At 52.3% G+C, this 21,398-nt stretch overlaps 1 protein-coding gene across 1 annotated transcript in view; it reads right to left on the bottom strand.

Moving 5' to 3' along the window:
* Window positions 1-21,398, bottom strand: part of VAV2 (vav 2 guanine nucleotide exchange factor) — a 156,682-nt gene that overhangs the window by 110,208 nt on the left and 25,076 nt on the right. Inside the window, 1 exon segment of the mRNA XM_009892323.1 lies at window positions 737-853. Coding sequence (XP_009890625.1) covers window positions 737-853 — 117 coding nt within the window.

The raw sequence follows: 21,398 nt of genomic DNA on the forward strand, positions 1-21,398 counted from the left end.
CAACCTCCCCGACCCCCCTGCAAACTTCCTGGCCACGGCAGAAAACTGATGGCCACGGCGGCGGCGGCCGGGGAAGGACCGTGCGGGGTCTGCACCCGCAGATGGGTAAAACCAGCGCTTGTGGATGAAGGGTCCTCGCCACAGGGTCGGTAAGATGCCGGGTCCAGGCGTGGAACGGTTGGCACCGCTGCTAGAGGCACACGTGCTGCCCGGGTGGCGGGGCTCAACGCCCCACGCTGGTTTGTGCGGAACTGAGGTGATGCTCAGCACCGGTTTGGAGGTGGTGGGCTCACGGGGGGGCTCACGGGCAAAGGGATGGTGCGGCTTTGCCCCCGTCACCCAGCAAGGACCCTGACCCCGGCGCAGTCCCCAGGGCTACAGCCTCTTCCAACGGCTCGTGTGAACACATCGATACAATATTGTGATTCCTCTCCAAAACAAGACATTTTTCATCTACTTTAGAGACTGATCCCAGAGGCTTTGTGGTCTGAAGCAGAAAGCTTGGAGGTTTGATCACCCTTCACTGAGGACACGGCAGGATCAACCCCCAGATATGCAGTCTACCAGGAGCAGAGGGGAACATGTGCCCCACGTGTGGGTTACAGGTGCAGAAGATGCTCAGAAAACCAGAAATCCTTTGTATTGTCACCAAAACCTGCAGCACGAATCCGGCGAACCCCCCGGTGCCGGCAGTGCCGGAACCATCGCTTCCCGATAGCTCAGGAGTAACTCTTACCTTTCCAAAATCCCGTACATCGAAGAGGTCAAAGGGATCAAACAGATCGCTGTTTCTTAACCCAAATTTGTCGTGACACACTTTTAGGAAGGTTCGGATGTTCTTCAGACAGAGAAACTGGGGGAAACAAAAAAGAAAGGGAGGGAAAAAGTGAGCAAGACAGGCACAAATTGTAACTGAGATTTACCGAGTTAAACTCGCATGCGAGACAAGTTAACAGGGACTTAGAAACCTGCACTGAAAAGCCAGGCGTTAGTTTATTTGTTGTTACTGAAGATGTCAGACTCCCGGTGCCCTGTGAGGACTGCTGTGTTCTCAGCTGCGCACCAGGAACAAACGCCCTTTTGAAAAAACAAGTTTGACATAAGGTAACATCGCAGAAGGGCTGGAAAACTCAAGCCAGGACGTTTCCCTTTCAAGGTCGAAGCCAAATATAAATTACAGCTGATGTTTTACAGAAGCCCAGTGTCGAACTTTTAACCATTTCCAGCAGGACCCCATTTGGTTGCCTACGGAAGGGACACAGGTTACATCGCTTATTGTCCGTATTGCTGTACAGCCGTACACACGCACGTGTACACACAACCCTCCAAAAAAAGATTGGGACAGTGAAAATTAGGGTGTGTTTTTCTTTTTCTTTTTTTTTTTTTTACTTTTGTCTGAAGCAATGGACAACTTACTCAAGTCACACTTTCTCCCTTATCCTCGCACCTCACGGGTGCTGCGGGCACCACGCGCGCTAAGGGACCCGTGAAACATCAGCCAGCCACGTAGAGCCCGTGTCCAGCTGCCCGTCCTGAGGCTCGGCCACCGGAGCTGCTCCGGACCCAGCTCAGGTCCCCTTCCCAGGGCAATCCCTGGGACCGTTCCCACAAAGCTTTGCCCACCTTTAATCTTAGCCCATATGAAGAGGGAGAAATCTCACCCCTCCAGGGACCACCCTTGGTTAGTCACAGACCTCAACTGGCCGAGCACCATTGTGTTTCTCGTTCAAGAAAATCCTGTCTATGGCTACAGCAATAATTGGTCATTTGTTCGCCAGTGCCGAAGATTTTGAAGTCTGGGGACTCCAGACTCGCTCCAAGGGTGACACCTGGCAGCACAGGGGCTGAGATGAGAATAAAAATCTGCTTCGGTTGTGCGGCTGCATCACCTACGTCCTTCATCAGCATGGACTGACTCTGCTGAGCAAGCCAACGCATTTCACTGCTTTCCGCATCCCCAAAATACCTTCAATTTATTGCTGTATTTTTCAACAACTCTCCCTTTTTTTTTCAGCAAATTCCTCCCAAATACATAACAAAGTTGTTAGGATTATAAGTAAATCAAGCCATTGAAGGGTTGAATTGTCTGCACAGGCTAAACAGGAGCAGGACGCCAGCTGCCTTTGGGTGGGTTTGGTCAGCGCAGTTTTGTCCCATGGCACTATCTCCGCTCCCCAAGTTGCCATCAAACCAACACCATGCAAGAACGCTGCTTGCAAACTACACCAAGAGTTCAAAGCAAAATAAAATAGCTTAATTTTCTTTTAATTAAAAGAATCAAAGCAGCGTTTTAGGGCCATTGTATCTCCATAGACATGACCGCGATGCAGCTTGTCGGTATCATGGAATCATAGAATGGTTTAGGTTGGAAGGGACCTTGAAGATCATCAAGCTCCCCCCCTGCCCTGGGCAGGGCCACCTCCCACCAGCCCAGGTTGCTCCAAGCCCCATCCAACCTGGCCTTGAACACCTCCAGGGATGGGGCAGCCACAGCTTCTCGGGGCAACCTGCCCCATGGGATCACCGCCCACACAGGGAAACATTTCATCCTCATATCTCATCTAAATCTCCCCTCTTCCAGTTTGAAGCCATTCCCCCTCGTCCCACCACCACATGCCCTTGGAAAAAGTCCCTCCTCAGCTCTCCTGGAGCCCCTTTAGGCACTGGAAGGCCACAATAAGGTCTCCCCGGAGCCTTCTCTTCTCCAGGCTGAACCCCCCCAACTCTCCCAGCCTCTCCTCCCAGCAGAGGGGCTCCAGCCCTCCCAGCATCTCGGTGCCCTCCTCTGGCCCCGCTCCAACAGCTCCGTGTCTTTCCTATGTTGGGGGCTCCAGAGCTGGATGCAATACTGCAGGTGGGGTACTCATCGCACATGGGATTATACATGAGGTTTGTGGCGATGGATGAGCAAGACCACCTTATTCTCAGTAACAACAGGCTGATTCACCTGCACAAAAAAAACAGAAACCACCTTTTACCCGTGTTCCCCATTCCAGCCCCCCCTACATGGAGCCGCCGTGCGAGAGCAGAGCTCCCCCAGCACAGGACATTCCCATCGCATCAGAGCCTTCTCATTAGACAAGCAAGTGCTGGAGGCAGAAACTGAAAACAATTTTGTTTTTCTAGGGCATTCCTCTATCTCACATAAACACTGCAGTAAATATAATCTGTCTAGACTGAGAGGTTTTTTTGGAATCGCTTTACAGCCTCTCTCGCCGATACGGGTTATTTCATAACTTTATCTTCTGGGTCTCCGCAAGAATTTACACCCGGGGCAAACCGGCTGCTTGCAGCAGGGACGTGTATTCGCTGTTGCGTTGCAGTCTCATTGATTTCAAATTTCTAGCACGTGCTTATTTTAAATCCTTTTAGGTCTCCCGTTTTGGAAGTGAATGAGACAGGTTTAGACGGGGCTGAGCATCCCCCATCTCCGCTCGGCCTCGGTGAGAAGGGACGGGACCCACCGTGCCGTTCAGCATCAGCTGCATCCAACTGCCTTTGCTCATCCAACTCAAATCTGGAAGCCACCGGGCCACCAGCCGCTAAATGAGCACCGCAGCAGTGCTACTGCCCTTCCCGCAGCTCCAGGTGACATCTGCGAAAAGCCACCAGGCGCTGCCACCACGCACTGCACGCCGGCAGATGACACGCATCAAGGAAGAAGCCGATAATCTATTTAAAGAGTCGCTGAAAAAGCCTGACGTTAAAACACAACAAACCAGGGCAGCAGCACCACGGTCCCGCTCCGCCAGCGAGGAGCCGGTGGCAAGATAAGGCCACCACGTGTCCCACCAGCAAAGCCACCGCGTGGGATGACAACTGTCGGCAGCGTTTAGCCCCACTCGTCATGCCCAGGAGCGTACAGCCCACGCGTGGGTGTCAGTGGCACAGTTCGCTCCCGCACTTTTGCACTATTTCTCTCTCTCTCTCACCCATCTGCAAAATGCCTCCTCGCGCTTTTGCTCCCCGGCGTCTCGAGGCGGGTTTGCTGTTGATGGAAGATCAGGAATTGTTGGCTTGATAGCCCTACTGAACGGCCACGCGTTCAAATTAGCTACAATTGAATATGAGCTGTGCCGAGGCCGTTTTATTTACCAGTCAATCACACCTTTGGACGAGCAAACGCTCCACAGAAGAAAGAGCGAGCGAGAAATCAATGTTCTCCGTGGGGCTCGTTCACCACCTGCCAGCCCCCAAATCGATGCTGTCATTTATATGCTTCAAAGCGAGACCGGCGCTGAAGCGGGGTCCTGCCCCGTCCTTCGGCGCGAGGGCCAGCGGGAGCCCAAGCACCGCATGCCCCGAGTCCTGCCATCGCCCTCCTCCCCACCCAAAACACCCTCGGCACCCACCAGCCATCGCTCGTGGCGGGGTGAAGACACCACCAGCATCCAGGATGCTCAGATCTGGAAAGAGACGCCGGAGACCATTCCACCTTCCGTGGATACCAGCATCTCCCACCATACCACTGCCCAGGCTCTGAAAGCTGCAGATACCCATCCGAGGAGCTTTGGAGAGGGAAATTATTAACGCCGGAGCCCAGAGGCAATGGGGGCAGGGATGGGACTGTACCACAGGGAGCAAAAAAAAAAACCCACACCTCATCTTGTCAAAACAAAATACCTCAAAGCCTGCCAACAGCCGAGAAAAAAACCTGTGGTCAGCTCTGAGCTGACCCTCTGAGGGTTGCAAGGAGACGGCAGAGAGGCAGCGGTGACAGCCCGGCTCCCGCCCTGGGCACGGCAGAAGGTCCCCGCCACCTGCGCTCGCCGAGTTTCAGAACAGCTTTGCTTATTTTTAAACACTCTGCAACGCCGTAAGGTGAATAAACCGCTCTCCGCCCCCACCCACCCCAAAACCGCTTCGCGAAGCGGGGCGGCTGTAATTCCCGCAGCTCCCAGCCGCTCCCAGGGTGTTCTTTTTTAAAGAGGGTTTTCACTGCGTTACTTGTTTTATCGGTATTTGGTAAAGTTTAGAGACTCCTCGGATGATCACTGCGCGCAGAAAGGGGATCGCCGCCAAGTTTGCCATGCAGCTCAGAAACTTGTCCCGCAAACACAAATAACGCACGGGAGAAGCTTTCAGCGGAGATGGAGAAAGGGACAATATGGTACTTGGGATAAATGCAGATACTGGGGTTAACTCTGCACAGGGATAACATGACAGCTTTGCACAGGGACTGCAGGAGCTCAAGGGAGGACATGCCCGGCCACCCCAGCGCTCTGCTCCCGCGCCCCTGGGGATGCAGAAACCCTCGGATGCTTCTGCAGGAGGATGCTCGGCACCTCGCTCCTCCTCACGCCCCCGTTTCAGTCACCACCGCCCCTTCCCCGCGGTCCCGGTATGACTGGGCGCCCGCGGCACCTGCGCTGACGAGACAGCGGGCGTTTCTGATGCAAATTCATCAGAAGAGATCTGGTGACTCGAACACGTTGGGGTTAGGTTGGAAACCGTCCCCCAGCCCGGGCAGAGACGAGAGCAGGCTGGAGAGCTGCAGGCGTTCCTGCCGCCCTGCAGAGCTGCTCTGCTCGAGGGAGATGGCACAGGGGCAGGCAAAAAGTCAACGACCAAAGTGCCCGAGGTGGCATATGGAGGACGCTCACGTGAGCATCGGAGTAGCCCCCAGTCTCCAGATTTGGGATGGCACAAGGGAGAGAGGAGCAAGGCTTGGGAGTCTCCAAAGAGACATTTAATAAAAGTGGTAAATCACAGAATCATAGAATGGTTTGGGTTGGAATGGACCTTGAAGATCATCCAGTGCCACCCCCTGCCCTGGGCAGGGACACCTCCCACCAGCCCAGGTTGCCCCAAGCCCCGTCCAACCTGGCCTTGAACACCTCCAGGGATGGGGCAGCCACAGCTTCTCGGGGCAACCTGCCCCAGGGGCTCACCACCCTCACAGGCAAGAATTTCTTCCTGATATCTCACCTAAAACTCCCTTCTTCCAGTTTGAAGCCATTCCCCCTCACCCTATCACCACATGCCCTTGTAAAAAGTTCTTCCCCATCTTTCCTGTAGCCCTTTAGGCACTGGAAGGGGCTCTGAGGTCTCCCCTTTTTCGCCTTCTCTTCTCCAGGCTGAACCCCCCCAACTCTCTCAGCGGAGGGGCTCCAGCCCTCTGAATAAAACATAGGGGAAAGAAGCCCCGGGGGGCAGCTGGTTTGTCTGGCAGGGCAGGACCATGCCGGAGCTCACAGCTTTTCAGAAGGGGCCTTTTGGAGAGGCAGCGAGCGCCGGCGGCGGGGGCTGGTGCCCCGGGGAGGAGCGGGGCCGCAGACAATAGCAGCGGGCAGACCGCCACGCGCTGAACCCCGGCCAGAGCCGTGGGCTGGAAACGGGGCCTGCAGCATGTGTGGAATGCCGCGGCTTTGCCGCTTGAGATAACCCGTTGACGAATGACGAAAGTAACTTTCTTTAGCGCTTCCTGACCGTGATGTCAGATTTCCTCTTATCTCGCTGCCGGCACGGCTCGACAGCACCGGGCGAAAAGTTAAGTCCCCGAGAGGGAGCTGTGAGCATCGGCTTATCACGGCCTCCGCCAACGGGGAAGGGAGGGTCCCTCATTGGGAAAACATGGCATTTGCAACGATCAGTGGGGAAATGGGTATCCGACGGCGTAAAACTCTCGAGAAAGCCAAAGGACACATCTCCGAGTTGTGCTGCGTTCCCCCCGCACTACTCAGACGGTGCAAAGGAGCATCAGAGCTCCCTTTGCTTCCTCCAAAGTCAAGAGCGGAGGGAAAGTCCGAGAGCATCCAGGTACCCCGCGGGAACAGCAGGGCTGCAGCCAACGTAACTCTGCATTTAAAACTGCGCAAATCACCACTTTTATCTAATCTCTCCAAATGGCTCTGCCCAATCTCGTTCGCCTGCGCATCAAGGTGTTACCGGCAGAGTTTCGGGAGCAGTAGTAAGAGTCGAAAGCACAACTGGAGCTCGTATCGCCCTCCACCAGCAGCACCAAACCTCCCGTGGCTTTGTTCCTTCTCACGCTTCGCCCCATTGTCTCCGGTGGAACGGAGCAGCCGCAGAAACGACACAAAACATCTCTGCAGAAGATTTCCCTTCCCGTCCGCATTTGGATTCACGTCGCAGCTCATCAATTACTTTAGATGGACAGATTAAATTTCGGGTTGTTGGACAGCAGATTTATCTACTGAGAAGTGCAGAATGAAATTATTTCTCAAACAATTTAGTGCTATTATTTCCCCCCGTTTCAAAGACATTCCTATCGCAGAGCGCTCACGGGCTGGACACATTCCACTTAGCGAGGCTGATTAATGAGCCCGAAACGCTGATGAGCGCTGACCTCCCCACAGCTTCTCCTTCTCCTCACATCCACCCCCAAGCAAGGATTAGCCCTTGGAGACTACCTGGGGGAAAGCAACCATTTATTTGAGCAAACGCCCACAGCTCATCACTGGGAGGACTGGGGAAAGCTAACCCAGAGCTGCAGCAAGACAAGGTCCTTCCCAGCAAGGAGCATCAGTCGGAGCTGCAAACCTCCCACAGGAGCTCACCAGGAGCTCCCATCCCGACCAGGAGGAGCCCAACCCGGAGGCAGGCAGTGCTGCCAGCACCCCGCGCGCTGCTGCCGAGCCCCGCTGTGGTCCCTGCCCGTCCTCCCACCTTGGCTGGTCACGGCTCTCACACGGGTCAAGCAGACAAAGAGCTCCCAGTTACCTTACAGGAACTTCCCAGCGCGATGTAGGGGCTCTCAGAGGGAAGAGGTCTGTCAGATGACAATATCAAGCTCCTGAACTGGAAGCCAGAATATACATTAAATAGTAAAAGTGGTTAAAAAATCCCCAAGGAGTAACCTATTAAATACACCGAAGCCACAAGCCTCAGGCCCAGAGGCAGAGGAACGGCTCTCTCAAGTCAGAGCAGGCACAAACGTCAACCAGAGCTCCTGGATTTCATACCAGATGTGAACGACTGATGCAAGGCGAGGACCGGAGGCAAACACCTCCGAGGTGGCAGACGTGAAGAGGACGTGGGAAGAGCGAGAGACGGAGCATAGGGTCAAACGATTAAATCCGATTTAGTCAGAGATGCAGAAGAAATGCTCAGTGACATACTGAAGTATATGCTGAAGATGTATAGGACACAACTGCATCTGTGCTGTCTCTGCATGCAGGAGGAGCCCGTGTGAGGGTCAGCAGCATCATCATCCCCCCCAGGGCTGCTGTCACCTCCCCAAGCAGTGCCGCACGGGCCAAGCCCAGCGCTGCGGGACCTCATCCTATTTCATCCTAGGAAAGTTTTGCTGACCCCAAACTTCCCCCAAGGACTGCCAGGCTCGTTTCCCTCCATTACATACGCTCCTTCAGAGAAAGAGATGGAAAACAAACAAAAGAAAAAAAGTAAAAAAACCCAAACCAATCCAGCAGTGTGGATAAAGACCCCATCAGGCAGCTGATGAGTCCAAGATGATAACGAAGGGCTGGAGGAGGGGACAAGGATTGAGTAACATCCCCCGGGTTGGAGGAAGGAAAAGAAATCACAGGAAAGCCCAGATCTTTGTGTGCTCTGAGGCAAACTCCCGACAGCAGCGATGACCTTCCCGAAGCTTAAAAACACGGGCTGAGCCCTCCCCGGTGGCACGGCAGGAGAGGTTCGCTAAAGCCCTGCAACGAGCCAGCAGACCCCACATTGTGGTGGATGGCTCTGCCGGGAGCGCTCGGCTCGGCAGAGCTCGGCCGCTCAGCGTCAGTCTGTCCGTCCCACCGTCAGAGGGTCACCCAGTGGCGCGCGGGGGCTTTAAAAGAGCGGAAGGAAGCTGCAACTTCCCAAAGAAAACGGCGGAGCTGCAGCCGATGACAGTACTTCCCTCCTTTGTGGAGCCCGCCGCGGTCCGCAGGCGTCGGGCTCTGCTGAGAAAGGAGGAATCGTTAAGGTGAGGGCTTCAACGGCCATGCCCGGGAGCATCGTTACGGAACGTGCTTATGGGGTCTGAAAACTCTGCTCACACAGCTAAGGTCTGGACAGCCCAGAAATTTTGCCCAAACACCCAAAATCCAGCAGGTCCAATGGGTTCAACATGGGTCCGAACCCCAGCCACAGGTTTGAGGTTTGTCTAAGTAAAAACCTTGCCACTGAGGTTCTAGCAAACCCTAATCAAATTCCCTGCAGCGCATCAGGCGGCTGATCGTACTTCACAGATTTATCTTTTCGGACGTCTCTAAGAAAGACGTGCAGGGCCGTTCCCCGGAATAACAAGAGCTTCTTGCAAAATCAGATGGGCACAACCCTCTTTGAAGGCTCTGGTCTTCACCAACTCCTCCTCTAAGAGAGGGAATGTCATGTTTCCCGATATGGAGGACAGCACTGCTTTGAGCCACGGGTCTTCTTGCTGATACAAAACGAATGCGTGAACAGCAATACCCCTTTTCCATTGCTGCCCACCCCAACAGCGACGCATTTTGGGAGCTGGGTGGAGAATACAGACTCCCAGAGTACATGAAGGAAGGGCAAGTGGGGAGTGGGACACTAACACATCCCCAACAACCCTGGACAACCCTAAGCTGAAAGATGCCCTGGTGTTATCCCAAATCAGCATCTGCCGATGCGAAAATCCCTCCTCGGATGCTTTCTTGCTCCAACGATGTGCCCGGACAGCAGCGGTGTGCCGCATCCTTGGCACCGCTGTGGCGATGCTCAGGTGAGACCCCTGTTACGTCCCGTGGACGACACCAAACCGTCACGGCCCAGCAGACGCAGCCAGACAGTTTTAAAAAAACCAAATGCAGAGCAGCAGTTTTCTCTGCAGGTCCTGGTCTGCCCCAGAGCCATGGCGGGGAGGACAACGGGGCAGGGAGCAGGGGCTGTTTGCAGCCCGAGCCATGGCTAAGCGTGGGAAGACCACCAGGTATCACCACTGTGCTTTAGAGAAGAAACCCAGCCGGACCTTTTGAGGCTCATCAGTCTTAGAGGGAAATAGAACAAAGGGGTTTCTTTTTGATTTTCCCGCAGAGTGCGGGGTTAGAGCCTCAGACTGCTGCGTCCCAGATCGGGGCTGTCTCTGCGGGACATCTACCAGCAGGTTGCCAAATCCAGGCTTGGCCTTAGTGAGCAACGAGATCTGAGAGGACATACAACTTGGGAGAGCTTGGAAGGATTGCTCAATCTGCCCGTGTTTGGCACCCTTTATGGAGAGTCCCCTTCCACGCTCATTAAATCCAGCCTTTTTCTCCTCTCGCTGGAAGACGCGCAGCTCCGTCAGGGGAACTCGGTTAAGAAAGGGGAGGGGAAACAAAAAAAAAACCACCCAACCCCAAAAAAAACAAAAAGGAGAGATGTCTTGGCTTTTACTATTGACGTAAAGTCCTAAACTTGTGTTTGCCTCACTGGGGCTCACTCATAAAACATGACCATAGGTAGAAGAAGGGAATATGTAAAAAAGAAATTATGATTCTAGCTGATCAAGAAATGGGATACCTTCCCACGCACTGAGTTTTCAGCAAAGGAAATTCAAAACATTTTGGCCAACCCAAAGCTTTAAGACAGGACTTGACCTGAACCATGACAATCAAATTATAACACAGAATTCAGCTGCTGTTACAGAAAATGAGTAATTGCGCAACCGTGTATAGCGTTACACCGTAATGATACGCTTACAGAGAACTTTCCAAGCAGTCATTGTTCTCCTGCTCTTCAGGCTGGCGCGGGGAACCGGACCGTGATGAACTTTTGACAGGACAGTGATGAGAACAGCTACGGTACGTCTCCGAGATGAGTAAATAGCAGCCAAGTCAGGAAATCAAGCCCTGTCACGTCAAGTATTCGGGCCAGACCCAAGAGAGGAAGCTCCAGGCGGTGGCCTGCAAGCCTGGGCTAGTTCAAGGAACTCACAGAACTTATTTCTGTCTCTTTAAAATCAAGCTGCCCTACAGAAATGCTGAACAGACAGGGTCCGAGCCCTTGGAGGCAGAAGCCAACCATGGGGTGGGATCTGAGGTAGGCGCCTGCGACAGCTGACTCCAGTATCATTTATGTAAAACTGTCAAAACAGGCTATTATTAAATAATAAAGCATGTATGTTGAATTCAAGACCTTTACATCAATTTTATGAGTCCCATATGAGCCCAGTTTTAAATACCCGTTGGTATCTCCAGACCATCCCTGAGCATGATCAGCTCAGGGATGGTCTGGATCTAACGTCTGCCACCGTTCGACAGCAGCACATCCTCATTTCAGGGCACACACCAGTCTCACTGCAGACACCGTTTGCTTTCCTTTATTAAAACAGCCCAAGAAATCTTATTTCCAAAGTCCTGCCATCAGATCAACGGCACGCAAGCTGCCAACATCCAAAAGACCTTTCTGGCGAGAGCCTGTACGGATGCCGTTGCATTATTCACGCGTCACGGGTACGTGTCATTTTTCTCCATACAGTCATGATTTTGGGTGATCCGCTTCCAATTAGACTCAATTCACTTTCAGAAAGCCTCGGAAATTACAACTAAATGTGTTATTTTCCTCACTGCAAGAAGTGCCGTGTTACCTGCCGGGGGAGCAGAAGCACCGAACAAACCAACCTCTGGCTACATTCACCCTACGGAGCCGAAGCAGCACAGCAGGAGGGGGGAAAACGACCGAAAAGCAAAAACTCAGCCACGAAAAATATTTATAACGCTGCATCTGTTGCAGCTTTTGCCTTTTCAGTTGGCAATGGGAGGAAAAAATGGCCTAGAAAAATTGCAAACTTCTGTCGGTTTGAGATTGGCACAGCCTTGTGCTCCACACAAGATCTGGAGATGACAGCTCAGCTTCCAGACCATTACTGAAGGACCCAAAGCTGGAGCTGGTGCCGGCTAACAGAAGAGTTACGCAACCCAGAAGATGGAGACAGCCTGCTCACGGTGACGGCTGCTGACACGCACCCTGACACTGTTCCACCTTCCCGGACTGTCGCTCAAATTGCTACCTACTCGCACAGCCTTGCTAAAATAAATTAAAATTTAAAAAAAAATTAATAATAATCATCATCAGGCCACAGGCTGACAACAGATTCAGTGAAAAACAGTTCCCAAATGTCACACCAGGGACCGGGATGGCATTATTAGAAGCAGACAACAAACACTCAGAAAACTCTGCTTAATGGCACCAGGTAATGATGCTGAAAGATGTCCTCCAGCTTCTTCCTAAAGTAGTAATTAAAACCAGAACACTACTTTTCACATTACGGATGATTTCATATGCAGGTCTGCATCAGTTAAGCTGCATTTTGCGAGATTAAGCCCACAATCTGCTTTTAATAGGTCCCTCGGTGCTCCTCTGCCTGGTGGCAGCACGCTGGGGCTCCGCACCCACATCAGCCCCTTGCCATGGAGATGGGGCCATCTCAGAGCAGCTCAGCACCACCTTCACCCCCAAAAGCAATAGAAACGGGGTCGTGGGGGTGGTCCTGGGCTGGCCATGCCACGCATCGCTCCTCCCCACGCAAGGTCCCAGCAAGTGGAGGTAGGAAGAGCAGGCAGCTGGAAGAGGTAGGACAGATGGACCTACACCACAAACCCGCTTATGCAAGAGGGATTTCAAAACCAAAACTTTTCCCCAGAAGGCTGTGCCTCCATTCAGCGAGACCCGGACAGGCAGAGAGGAACCCAATGAAGTTCAACAAGGGCAAGTGTAGGGTCCTGCACCTGGGGAGGAATAACGCCATGCACCAGTACAGGTTGGGGGCTGACCTGCTGGAGAGCAGCTCTGTGGAAAGGGACCTGGGAGTCCTGGTGGCCAACAGGGTGACTATGAGTCAGCAATGTGCCCTGGTGGCCAAGAAGGCCAATGGCATCCTGGGGGGCATCAAGAACAGTGTGGCCAGCAGGTGGAGGGAGGTCATCCTCCCCCTCTGCTCTGCTCTGGTGAGGCCACATCTGGAGCGCTGTGTCCAGTTCTGGGCTCCCCGGGTCAAGAAGGACAGGGATCTGCTGGAGAGGGTCCAGCGGAAGGGTATGAAGACAATCAAGGGAATGGAGCACCTCCGTTCTGAGGAAAGGCTGAGAGCCCTGGGGCTGTTCAGCCTGGAGAGGAGAAGGCTGAGAGGGGATCTCATCAATGCTGATCGATATCTACAGGGCGGGCGTCAAGAGGATGGGGCCAGACTCCTTTCAGTGGTGCTCGGCAACAGGACAAGGGGCGACGGGCACCGGAATACGGGAAGTTCTGCCTGAACACCAGAAAAAACTTCTCTCCTGTGGGGGTGGCAGAGCAGTGGCACAGGCTGCCCAGAGAGGAGGGGGAGTCTCCTTCTCTGGAGATATCCAAAACTCGCCTGGACGCGTTCCTGTCCAACCTGCTGCGGGTGACCCTGCTTTGGCGGGGGGGTTGGAATAGACGACCTCCAGAGGTCCCTTCCAACCCTGCTGTGATTCTGCGTTACAGGACCTGCAAGCCAGAGAGAGCAGACCCGCTCCTTCGAGCCTCCTGGGTGATGGAGAAGAGATGAGCATCACATCTGCCATTATGGGCAGCAGCAGGGGCTGAACCCGATGTGGCCAGAGCCGCGAGAAGGGGTCTGGTGCCTCTGCCAGGCAGCGTATGGAGGCTGCTCGTCCTCGGGGACGGAGAACGGACAGGCAGCCCCGAAGCCCCGGGAGTCGCTCGGGGCTTATTCCTCTACTCAGTTTTAAATAATAAATGTTTTGTTGCATTTCAGTGTTGGGAAGAACCACGGATGCGAACAGACAGAGCGAGCTGGAGAACAGGAAGGGCTTTTGTTTTTACCCAGGGTTTAATTGAGGCTCATCAAGTTTTCTGGCTCTGAATTTCTTCTGCAGAGAACGAAGCTGAAGCAGAGCGGCAAAAGCAGGAGGAGGGAGTACCACTGCCTGCGAGGTGACAGCCCGCCCAGAGCCATTCTAAAACGTGTGCACTGCACAGAAAATTGCTCTGGGCAACCAGGTTATTAAAACCAAAAAAAAAAAAAAATCTTAATGGAAGGAAAAATAAAAGGTTTTATAGCTTAACTGCTTTAGCGCTTGTGTGTCGGATCCAGGGAGCGAGGCTGGATAGACCCCCGTGCAGACACGCAGCAGCCCCTGGAGCTCTCTGCGGAGCATCTGTGCCTGCGGGACGGCAAACCAGACCCAGGGCTCATTCCCTGTGATGATTAATTTCCATAACGTTCACGAGAGGAGAGGCAGGACATCCCCCAACAAGCAGCGGGAACTTTGGTAGCGTTGGCACACGTGGGACTGATTCCAACCCCAGTGGCTCTCAGCGCCAAAACAAGATGAAACCAAGAAAGACACCTCCGCCTTCACGCACGCTGCAACCGCCCGCATGGTTCTGATTAAGATATTCATTAGTAGTGCAGCTTACCACATATTAAACCTATCTTTAAGAAAAAAAAAGGAGACCCAGAGAACTAGAGGCTGATGAGCCTCACCTCCGTTCTGGAGCGTGCCCCTCTTGGGATCTCCTTCCCAAAACCAAGATGATCCCTATCCCAAGGATCCCAAGGACAAGATGATCCCGATCCCAAGGATCAGGAACAGCCAACACAGATTTAGCAAGAGCAAGCCTCGCTCGTCCAACCTGATTGCTTTACACAGAAAGAAGGGGGCAGACAGAGGAGGACGGAGCCGTGGATGTGACACACCGCCTCTTCCCTCCCCGCGGCACCGCGCCGGCTGGTGGAGCCCCTGCTACCCCGTACCGCGGGTCTATCAGTCACGCCCAGGAGAAAACAGCTAACATATCACCTATTTTAGAACGTAAAGGGGAAGTTGAGGTGGAGAGAGACTAGGTGGGATGATTCCCTCCCCCCCCCCCCCCCCCCCCCCCCCCTCCTTTTTTTTTTTTTCTTTTTTCTTAATAGTAATCTCCTCTATTCTAGTTGTCCATCGTCTCATCAACAGAAAACGTCAAAGAGTTTCAAACGATAAACCACAAGTGGGTACTCGGAACTTCCCAAGCATCAGAAGAAGCCCCTGTGAGTCTTCGACAAGCTTCAGAGTAGGTCCCAAAATCCTACTTGGCGTTCCCAGAATAGCTCTGAATCCATTCCTGTGTATCAGGAAAGGAAAACCCATCCACAAACGCAGACGTTAACACACATTTTTCTTACTACTTAAAGCACTCGCACTGCCTTTTGTGATTTGCATTCAGGGTATCAGTTCCTCTCCCTTTCAACATCGCAAGGAAATTAATTAACTGAATAGTAACTGTATGTATCACAAAGCTTGGGAGGCTGAGACAGGAAATCTGAAGGTTAACCATCATATTTAATGTATGTACGAGATAAAAATCAAAATTAACTTCGATCAGGGGAAGGATGGGGAGGCCACTGGCGTTACTGTCATGTTGGTTGTTTTGGGTTTTTAAGATTAGAGCCTACATTTTATCTTCATGATTTCAATTAAGCACTTTTCTCCCTTCTGGAGAGAAAAGAGGGGCGTAATTCCTTACTGCAGGATATCAAGCATCAGTCCAAATCGCTCAAGCGTCGCAACGAGAGCCAGGTGAAAAGCAGAGGCAAAGCCATCGCTCCTCGGACCTGGCACGGGAACTAGAGGAAACCCCAGCGCTGGAAAGGATGCTCTGCTCTGAGCTGCAGCAGATGCAGACCTGTCCTCACCAGCCCCACACGTAGGTCTGCCCGCGGCGCCGCACCGAGCCGTGCGCAGGAACGACGCAGCAACCATCCGCTAACGGCCACACCGCAGCGCGGGATGGCTGGGAAACACGTGGCAGCTATTCTACCCACCCTGCTTCAACCCGACCGGTCAGGTACTCAAATACTTCATGAACCACTGTCCCACCAGTCTTGGACACTCAACCACATCTATTTTATTTTTTTTTCCCCTCTATTTTTTTCCCCCCCTTCCCTTTTCATTGCAAGAGTGGAAGGTTTGAAACCAAACTGCTCTGGTCTACGCTGAAGTGAGGTAAGATTCCAGTCAATGGCTACAACTGAGATTTTTGCCTTTTATGGAAAACAAAACAAAACAAAAGCCCTCAACCCATCCAGTGGACACAGCACAGGACAACCTCCAAAGTACCTACATACCCAGTTTAACCCCCCTGCAGCAGGAGCCATGTCCCTTAGATCCATTAGCACACGTGGAACCCACAGACCTTCCAATCCATACTTTGACGCATGCAACGAGCAGGACTTAGTTACGCGACGCTGGGACAGGTGGATAAAAACCAGTGTGGGAGATGCCAGGTGCTGTCCCGCTCCCCGGCTGGGGACACCCCAGCGCATCCCCCCCTGGTGCCCACAGCGCACTCAGCATCCTTCGGATGCCACACGGGGCTGATGCTCCAGCCCCGCCAGCCTCTGCCGAGAGCCGTTCCCTGCACGATTCCAAAGGATCCGGGTGCTTCCCGGTGGACCAAACCATCGCAGGGGACACTGCCTCTTCCTTAACTGGATTCGTGTTAAGAACAAACCAAGAAAATCCCCTTGCCCACAGTCCGGAGCTGCCTTTCTTCTGCCGTCGTCTCCCTCTTCCTGCAACAGATTACACAGAGCAGATTTACTTTTTCTTCCTAATTTTATTGTCCACCTGAGCGCCAGGGCAGGCTCGGGTTTGGATTTCCAGGTGGATACCCAGAGCAAAACGAATGGCAGTGTGTGCGCGCTTCGGGAAAGCAGAATTTGGACTTTTTCCTGAGAGAAAGAAAGGAGGGAGAAGGCAAGCGCCATGAAAGCCATCTTTTATTTTGCTTTAGTTTTACAGCCTGTCAGCTGTCCCAATTCACACCGCCAGGAGAAAACACGCTACCAAAAAAAAATTAAAAAAAATCGCTTTCCATTTCAAGTTATTTTTCCACAATGTAATTTAACGAGAGAATCCAGCCAGAATTAACGCTGTGCTGTGAAGCTTCCCAGAGTGTAAAGAGATTTGGTGCCAGAACGAACTGAAGACATCTTTCCGCAGTGCCTCGTGCCTAAAAACTTCAAACGCGCGTTTGCATCCAACTTGGGCAGTCCCGGCACAGGCTCCGAACCTCTCCGCGTCTGGGCGCATCCCCCTCCGTGACCTTCGCTTCGGGGAGAGGCTTAACCCGAATTAAACGAAGGGGAGCTTCACGGTTGACCCAGTTTATTTTAAATCTCTCCCCGAGGATGCGACTATTATGTACCTTATCTGGAACATCTGACCCTCCTTCCCAGGCTCAAGAGGCAAATTTCACCGCCATCGCGCGGCTCCTACGGCAGTTCGGCGCAGTCCCCCTTTCGCATGATGAAAACGGGCTACAGAAAATTAATCTTCCGGCTACTTAATTTGTAAAGCTGCTTAAAAAGGTCAGATCCCCAGCTCATAAGAACCACCACCGAGAACAGATCCAAGTGATTACGGGAAATCAGGCTCTGGGTATTTATATAAATTAATACTCGGGGAGTATAACAAGATCAACAGGACCCCCTAATAATACCTCCACCACGCTCTTCGCAGCTCATATCACTGACTTACCCATCACAGTAACACGACAGGGGGATGCTCAAAGTTGGCATCTGAGGCCAGAGAGGGGTTTAGAAACCTTCCCAAAATCTCCTGTTTCGACTGAATAGTTCCCAGCTTTGGCTTACTATTTTTTAAGGCAAGTCCTCTTTTCTGAGCCAGCAGTACAGGGGCTGACACACACTAGCAGGGACATGTATTAGTCTACCGAATATATGGAAGAATAACATTTTGTTGGTTTTGGGGGTTTGTTTTTTTTTTTTCCTGAATAACAGTCTGTTAAATTATTTAAGAGAAAGTTTAGCGTGTACATGTAATCACAAACATCAACACCGTTGTGATTCTGCAGTTATCCCTGATTTATTCTCACTTAAGGCAAGAAAACCAACCTGGAATTTCTCACTGTGGGACAAGGAGAAAAGCCACTTATCTCTGGGAGTTGACTTTTCCTCTCTCCATCCCTGCATTCACTTGGGTCTAGGCAAACGCAGGTATTTTCCTAGGACAAGCATTTCCGCTGGAAACAGAATTTAACGATGTAGTTACCCGCCAGACACGAACAGTTACACCACAGAGCGTATATGAGCAAAGCTTACTCTCCTAATTGGAATATCTGAAATAAACTCTGCGTAACAGCGTAATTGCATTTGCAGAGCAGGGAGCGTTAGGGAAGGTTGCATTGCTTTTGCTGTGCCGGTCTAATTAATTTGGTACAACTTGAGCAGGGAGATAAGGCCCCAGGGAGGCGTTGGGCTGGACCATTAGTGCGGGATTTCGGCAGGAGTGTGAACCATCCGATCCCTTCCTCGGCTCCGCTCTTCATCTCCTTCCACAGCCACTCCGCTTTAGCGCGCTGAAAATCCGCTGGACGTGACAGGACAATACACAGAGCTCCTAATGGGAGAGGATCGATACATCTAAATAGGCAGCGGCCCTAAAAAAGCTCGCTGACCCGTAAATTAAAGTTACTTTATTGACACGGTTCAGACAGTGCCAACACGCAGCTGAACGCAGACTCTTCATTTCCCCTTTTTCGGTTGCGACCCTATCCTATTTTCCTAAGTGCCACCCGATTTGAGTTAATTTTTACTACTTCAGCGGCATATATAACCGAAGAAAAGTGACCTTTCCTCCGCTTTAAATTAATCCTTCTCTTAGCAACTGCCTCCAACAACACACACACAGTGTAACGCGTACGGAGATATTTTTTAAGCACTGAATTAAGGTGCAGGAAGAAGCGCGCAGATTTTTGTCAGACTGAGGTATACTCAGTTCTGCGCAGCCCGGAGAAGTTATTAAGAACATTGATTTAGAAGCCAGCAGGCTACTTTTTAAAAGTCATACGGCAAACAGTAAGACAGGTCTGGCTCCTGTGGAAACGGCTGTGGCACACATTAGGCTGAGCTGTTAGGAATAAATTGCTCCTCTGCATACCGCAATAGAGATATACAAAGGGGGGGGAAAAAATGAACGCTACACAGTATTTTACGGGGCCATAAACACCAAGGGAAATAAAACATCTTTCTCTAAGGTGTATCCTCCAATGCAAAAAGCTCTTATTCAAAGCAGTGCTTCCTCAAGCTCCAGGGAGGAAAGGCTTTCCAGCTGCTGAGAGCCTCTCAGGGAGGGGACCATAAATAACAATTCACGTCGAGTCATCATGACCCATCACTTCTGGTTGCACTCAAGAAGCAGATTGTGACTTTTTCTGGACCACACTCCGCTGTGAACAGCGTTCCCTCACCAGGGCTTGAGGAGTGACCAACATCTGTCTGACGAAAATCTGGTAAGGGGCTCACACCCCCGCGAGGAGGAGAAAGCCAAGGCATTGCACAGCCGCCCGTGTCGTAACGGAGCCTTCTGGGGAACAAAGCCTTTCCACCTTTGGTTTTGTAACTTGATTGAAACACAGAGGTAGAGCACCCCAAGTCAGCCCATGGTGGCTCTCCCCAGACATTCACATACTCAAACCCCAAACCACAAAGTCAAACAATTTGTGTGCCACCAGCTAAGGAGCGCAGACCGAGATCCTACGTACGGCCGACCCCCTTTGTGGGAGCGACCTTGCGCACCCAGGGATGTACGCGCACTTCTGATGGTTATTCCCCAGCTAGGCAGAAGGGAACAAAGAGGCTGAATTGAGGTTTTAGTCCTCCTCCAGTCCCAAACTCCCTCGATCCTAAGAAACCTTCTTAATGTTGCCTTGAATAAACCAAAGAACATCAAATAGAAGTGATGCAAATCCACCCACGATCTGAAAAGAAATTGCAGCTCCACTTTGGTTTCCAGCCATCTCAACTCCTCCTTGATACCGCGCTTCTGGTCTAACTCAGACGCTCAACTCTTGAACTTTTGTCTCTGCTCCTCACCACAAGGAACGAGCTCTCAGCTGCTTCGTAGCCACAGAGTCTGGTCAACCACACATCCCTATCCGTAGAGAAGGACTTCATGGTTCCACAGTCGCCGGGATTGCATCTTCTTTCCCACCGCCCACAGCCCATGCAGATATGGCGACGCGAGAGCTGGGAACAGCCCTGCTCGCGCTCAGCCATGGACAACGCGAGCTCCCAGGAAAACAGCGGCGCTTTCTTTGATTACCATTCCCAGAAACTGAGCAGGACGAACAGCCACACAGCATCCACACATTACTTGGCTTCACTTTGCACCACTTCATTCTCTTTCGAGACTGTTTTCCTCCATGAGAAGCTCTAAGGTCCCACGCCAGGTCAGTGTCCCCCACAGACCAAACCAGCCTCAAATCTGCTCGTAAACCCTTCGGAGGGCTGAGAAAACCAGCTCGGCTCTCTTCTGGCAGCCAGAACCTCCTCTCCAGCTGCCGCCTCCGTGAGGCTGTGCGGTTACGGAATGACCACCCAACCAGCCCAGCTGGCAAGCCTGAAGAAGGGGCAGCATCCAGCCAAGGGATGCTGTGGAGCAGACAGGCAGTGGGGGCCCCGCACAGCTCTCCCAGGCTCGCTGTAGCTGGAAGAGGATGCATGTCTTAAGCCTGGGGCTTTTGCACCCACAAAAGTGTCACAACGTGTCCCCCCAGTCAACCTTACAAGACCAGCAAGACTTCTGTGACCAGACACAAGTCAGACACGTGTCCTGCCGTGTCCTTGTGCGATGGTCTATGGCAGAGGGAAGTGAAGCATCGCACCACGCTGGAGTGCAGAGGGATCCCACACCACCCAAGCCCGACCCCATCAACCCCCGGAGCTCAGCAGCGCCAGGAGGAAGAGGAGGAGGAGGAGCACGCGCGCTTCTGTCCCCCTCCCTTTATGAAGCCACGCACAAAAAGCAGGGCTTCGGCCAGAGGGGTAACTACAGACCAAGCAATACGGTCCTTTTTGTAGAAAACAAATACTCGATTACAAAATCACAGCCCATCCAAACACGAGCGGGGCGGAGGGGCAGCGAGCCACTCTGCCCCACGCTTCTGCTCAGCTGTAACGAGATTCCACTGCTTTGTATTCCCAAATTATCTGGATAACCTATTGCTCAGAGGATTAGGGCCTCTGTTTGCAAAGGGCCCGGTACCAACGGCAGCCTAGACCTGGGTGTCCATGAGTTAATAAAAGTAATGCAAATAATAGCATCTATCTGTCGGGGGGGGTTAAGCACTCGCGTCCACTGCTAAAGGCGTCTCCTGCAGAACCCGGGTCCGGGAGCAGCCCACAGCACACACGAGGCCCACAGCAGGAACTGAGTGCTCTCTCTTTCTTTTTAATGGTTGCTTTAAACCCACAGAATTGTATTACTGACACCTCATCGTCGTGTGTGAGTTGGTTTTTTTTTGGTTGGATTATTTTTTTGGTTGTTTTTCTTTTTTTGGAAGCCACCCACAGAAAAGTTCTGCAAAATTTTTTTTTTCCCGAAGAACAACAGGAATAACACTGCCAAAACACCCCGGGGGAGAGCGTGGAGCGGGGAGCAGCGACACGAACCCTTGCGCTGCACATCGGCTCCACCCCCGTCACT

This window comes from Charadrius vociferus, unplaced genomic scaffold, assembly GCF_000708025.1.
Source record: "Charadrius vociferus isolate BGI_N301 unplaced genomic scaffold, ASM70802v2 scaffold549, whole genome shotgun sequence".
NCBI classification, from domain to species: Eukaryota; Metazoa; Chordata; class Aves; order Charadriiformes; family Charadriidae; genus Charadrius; species Charadrius vociferus.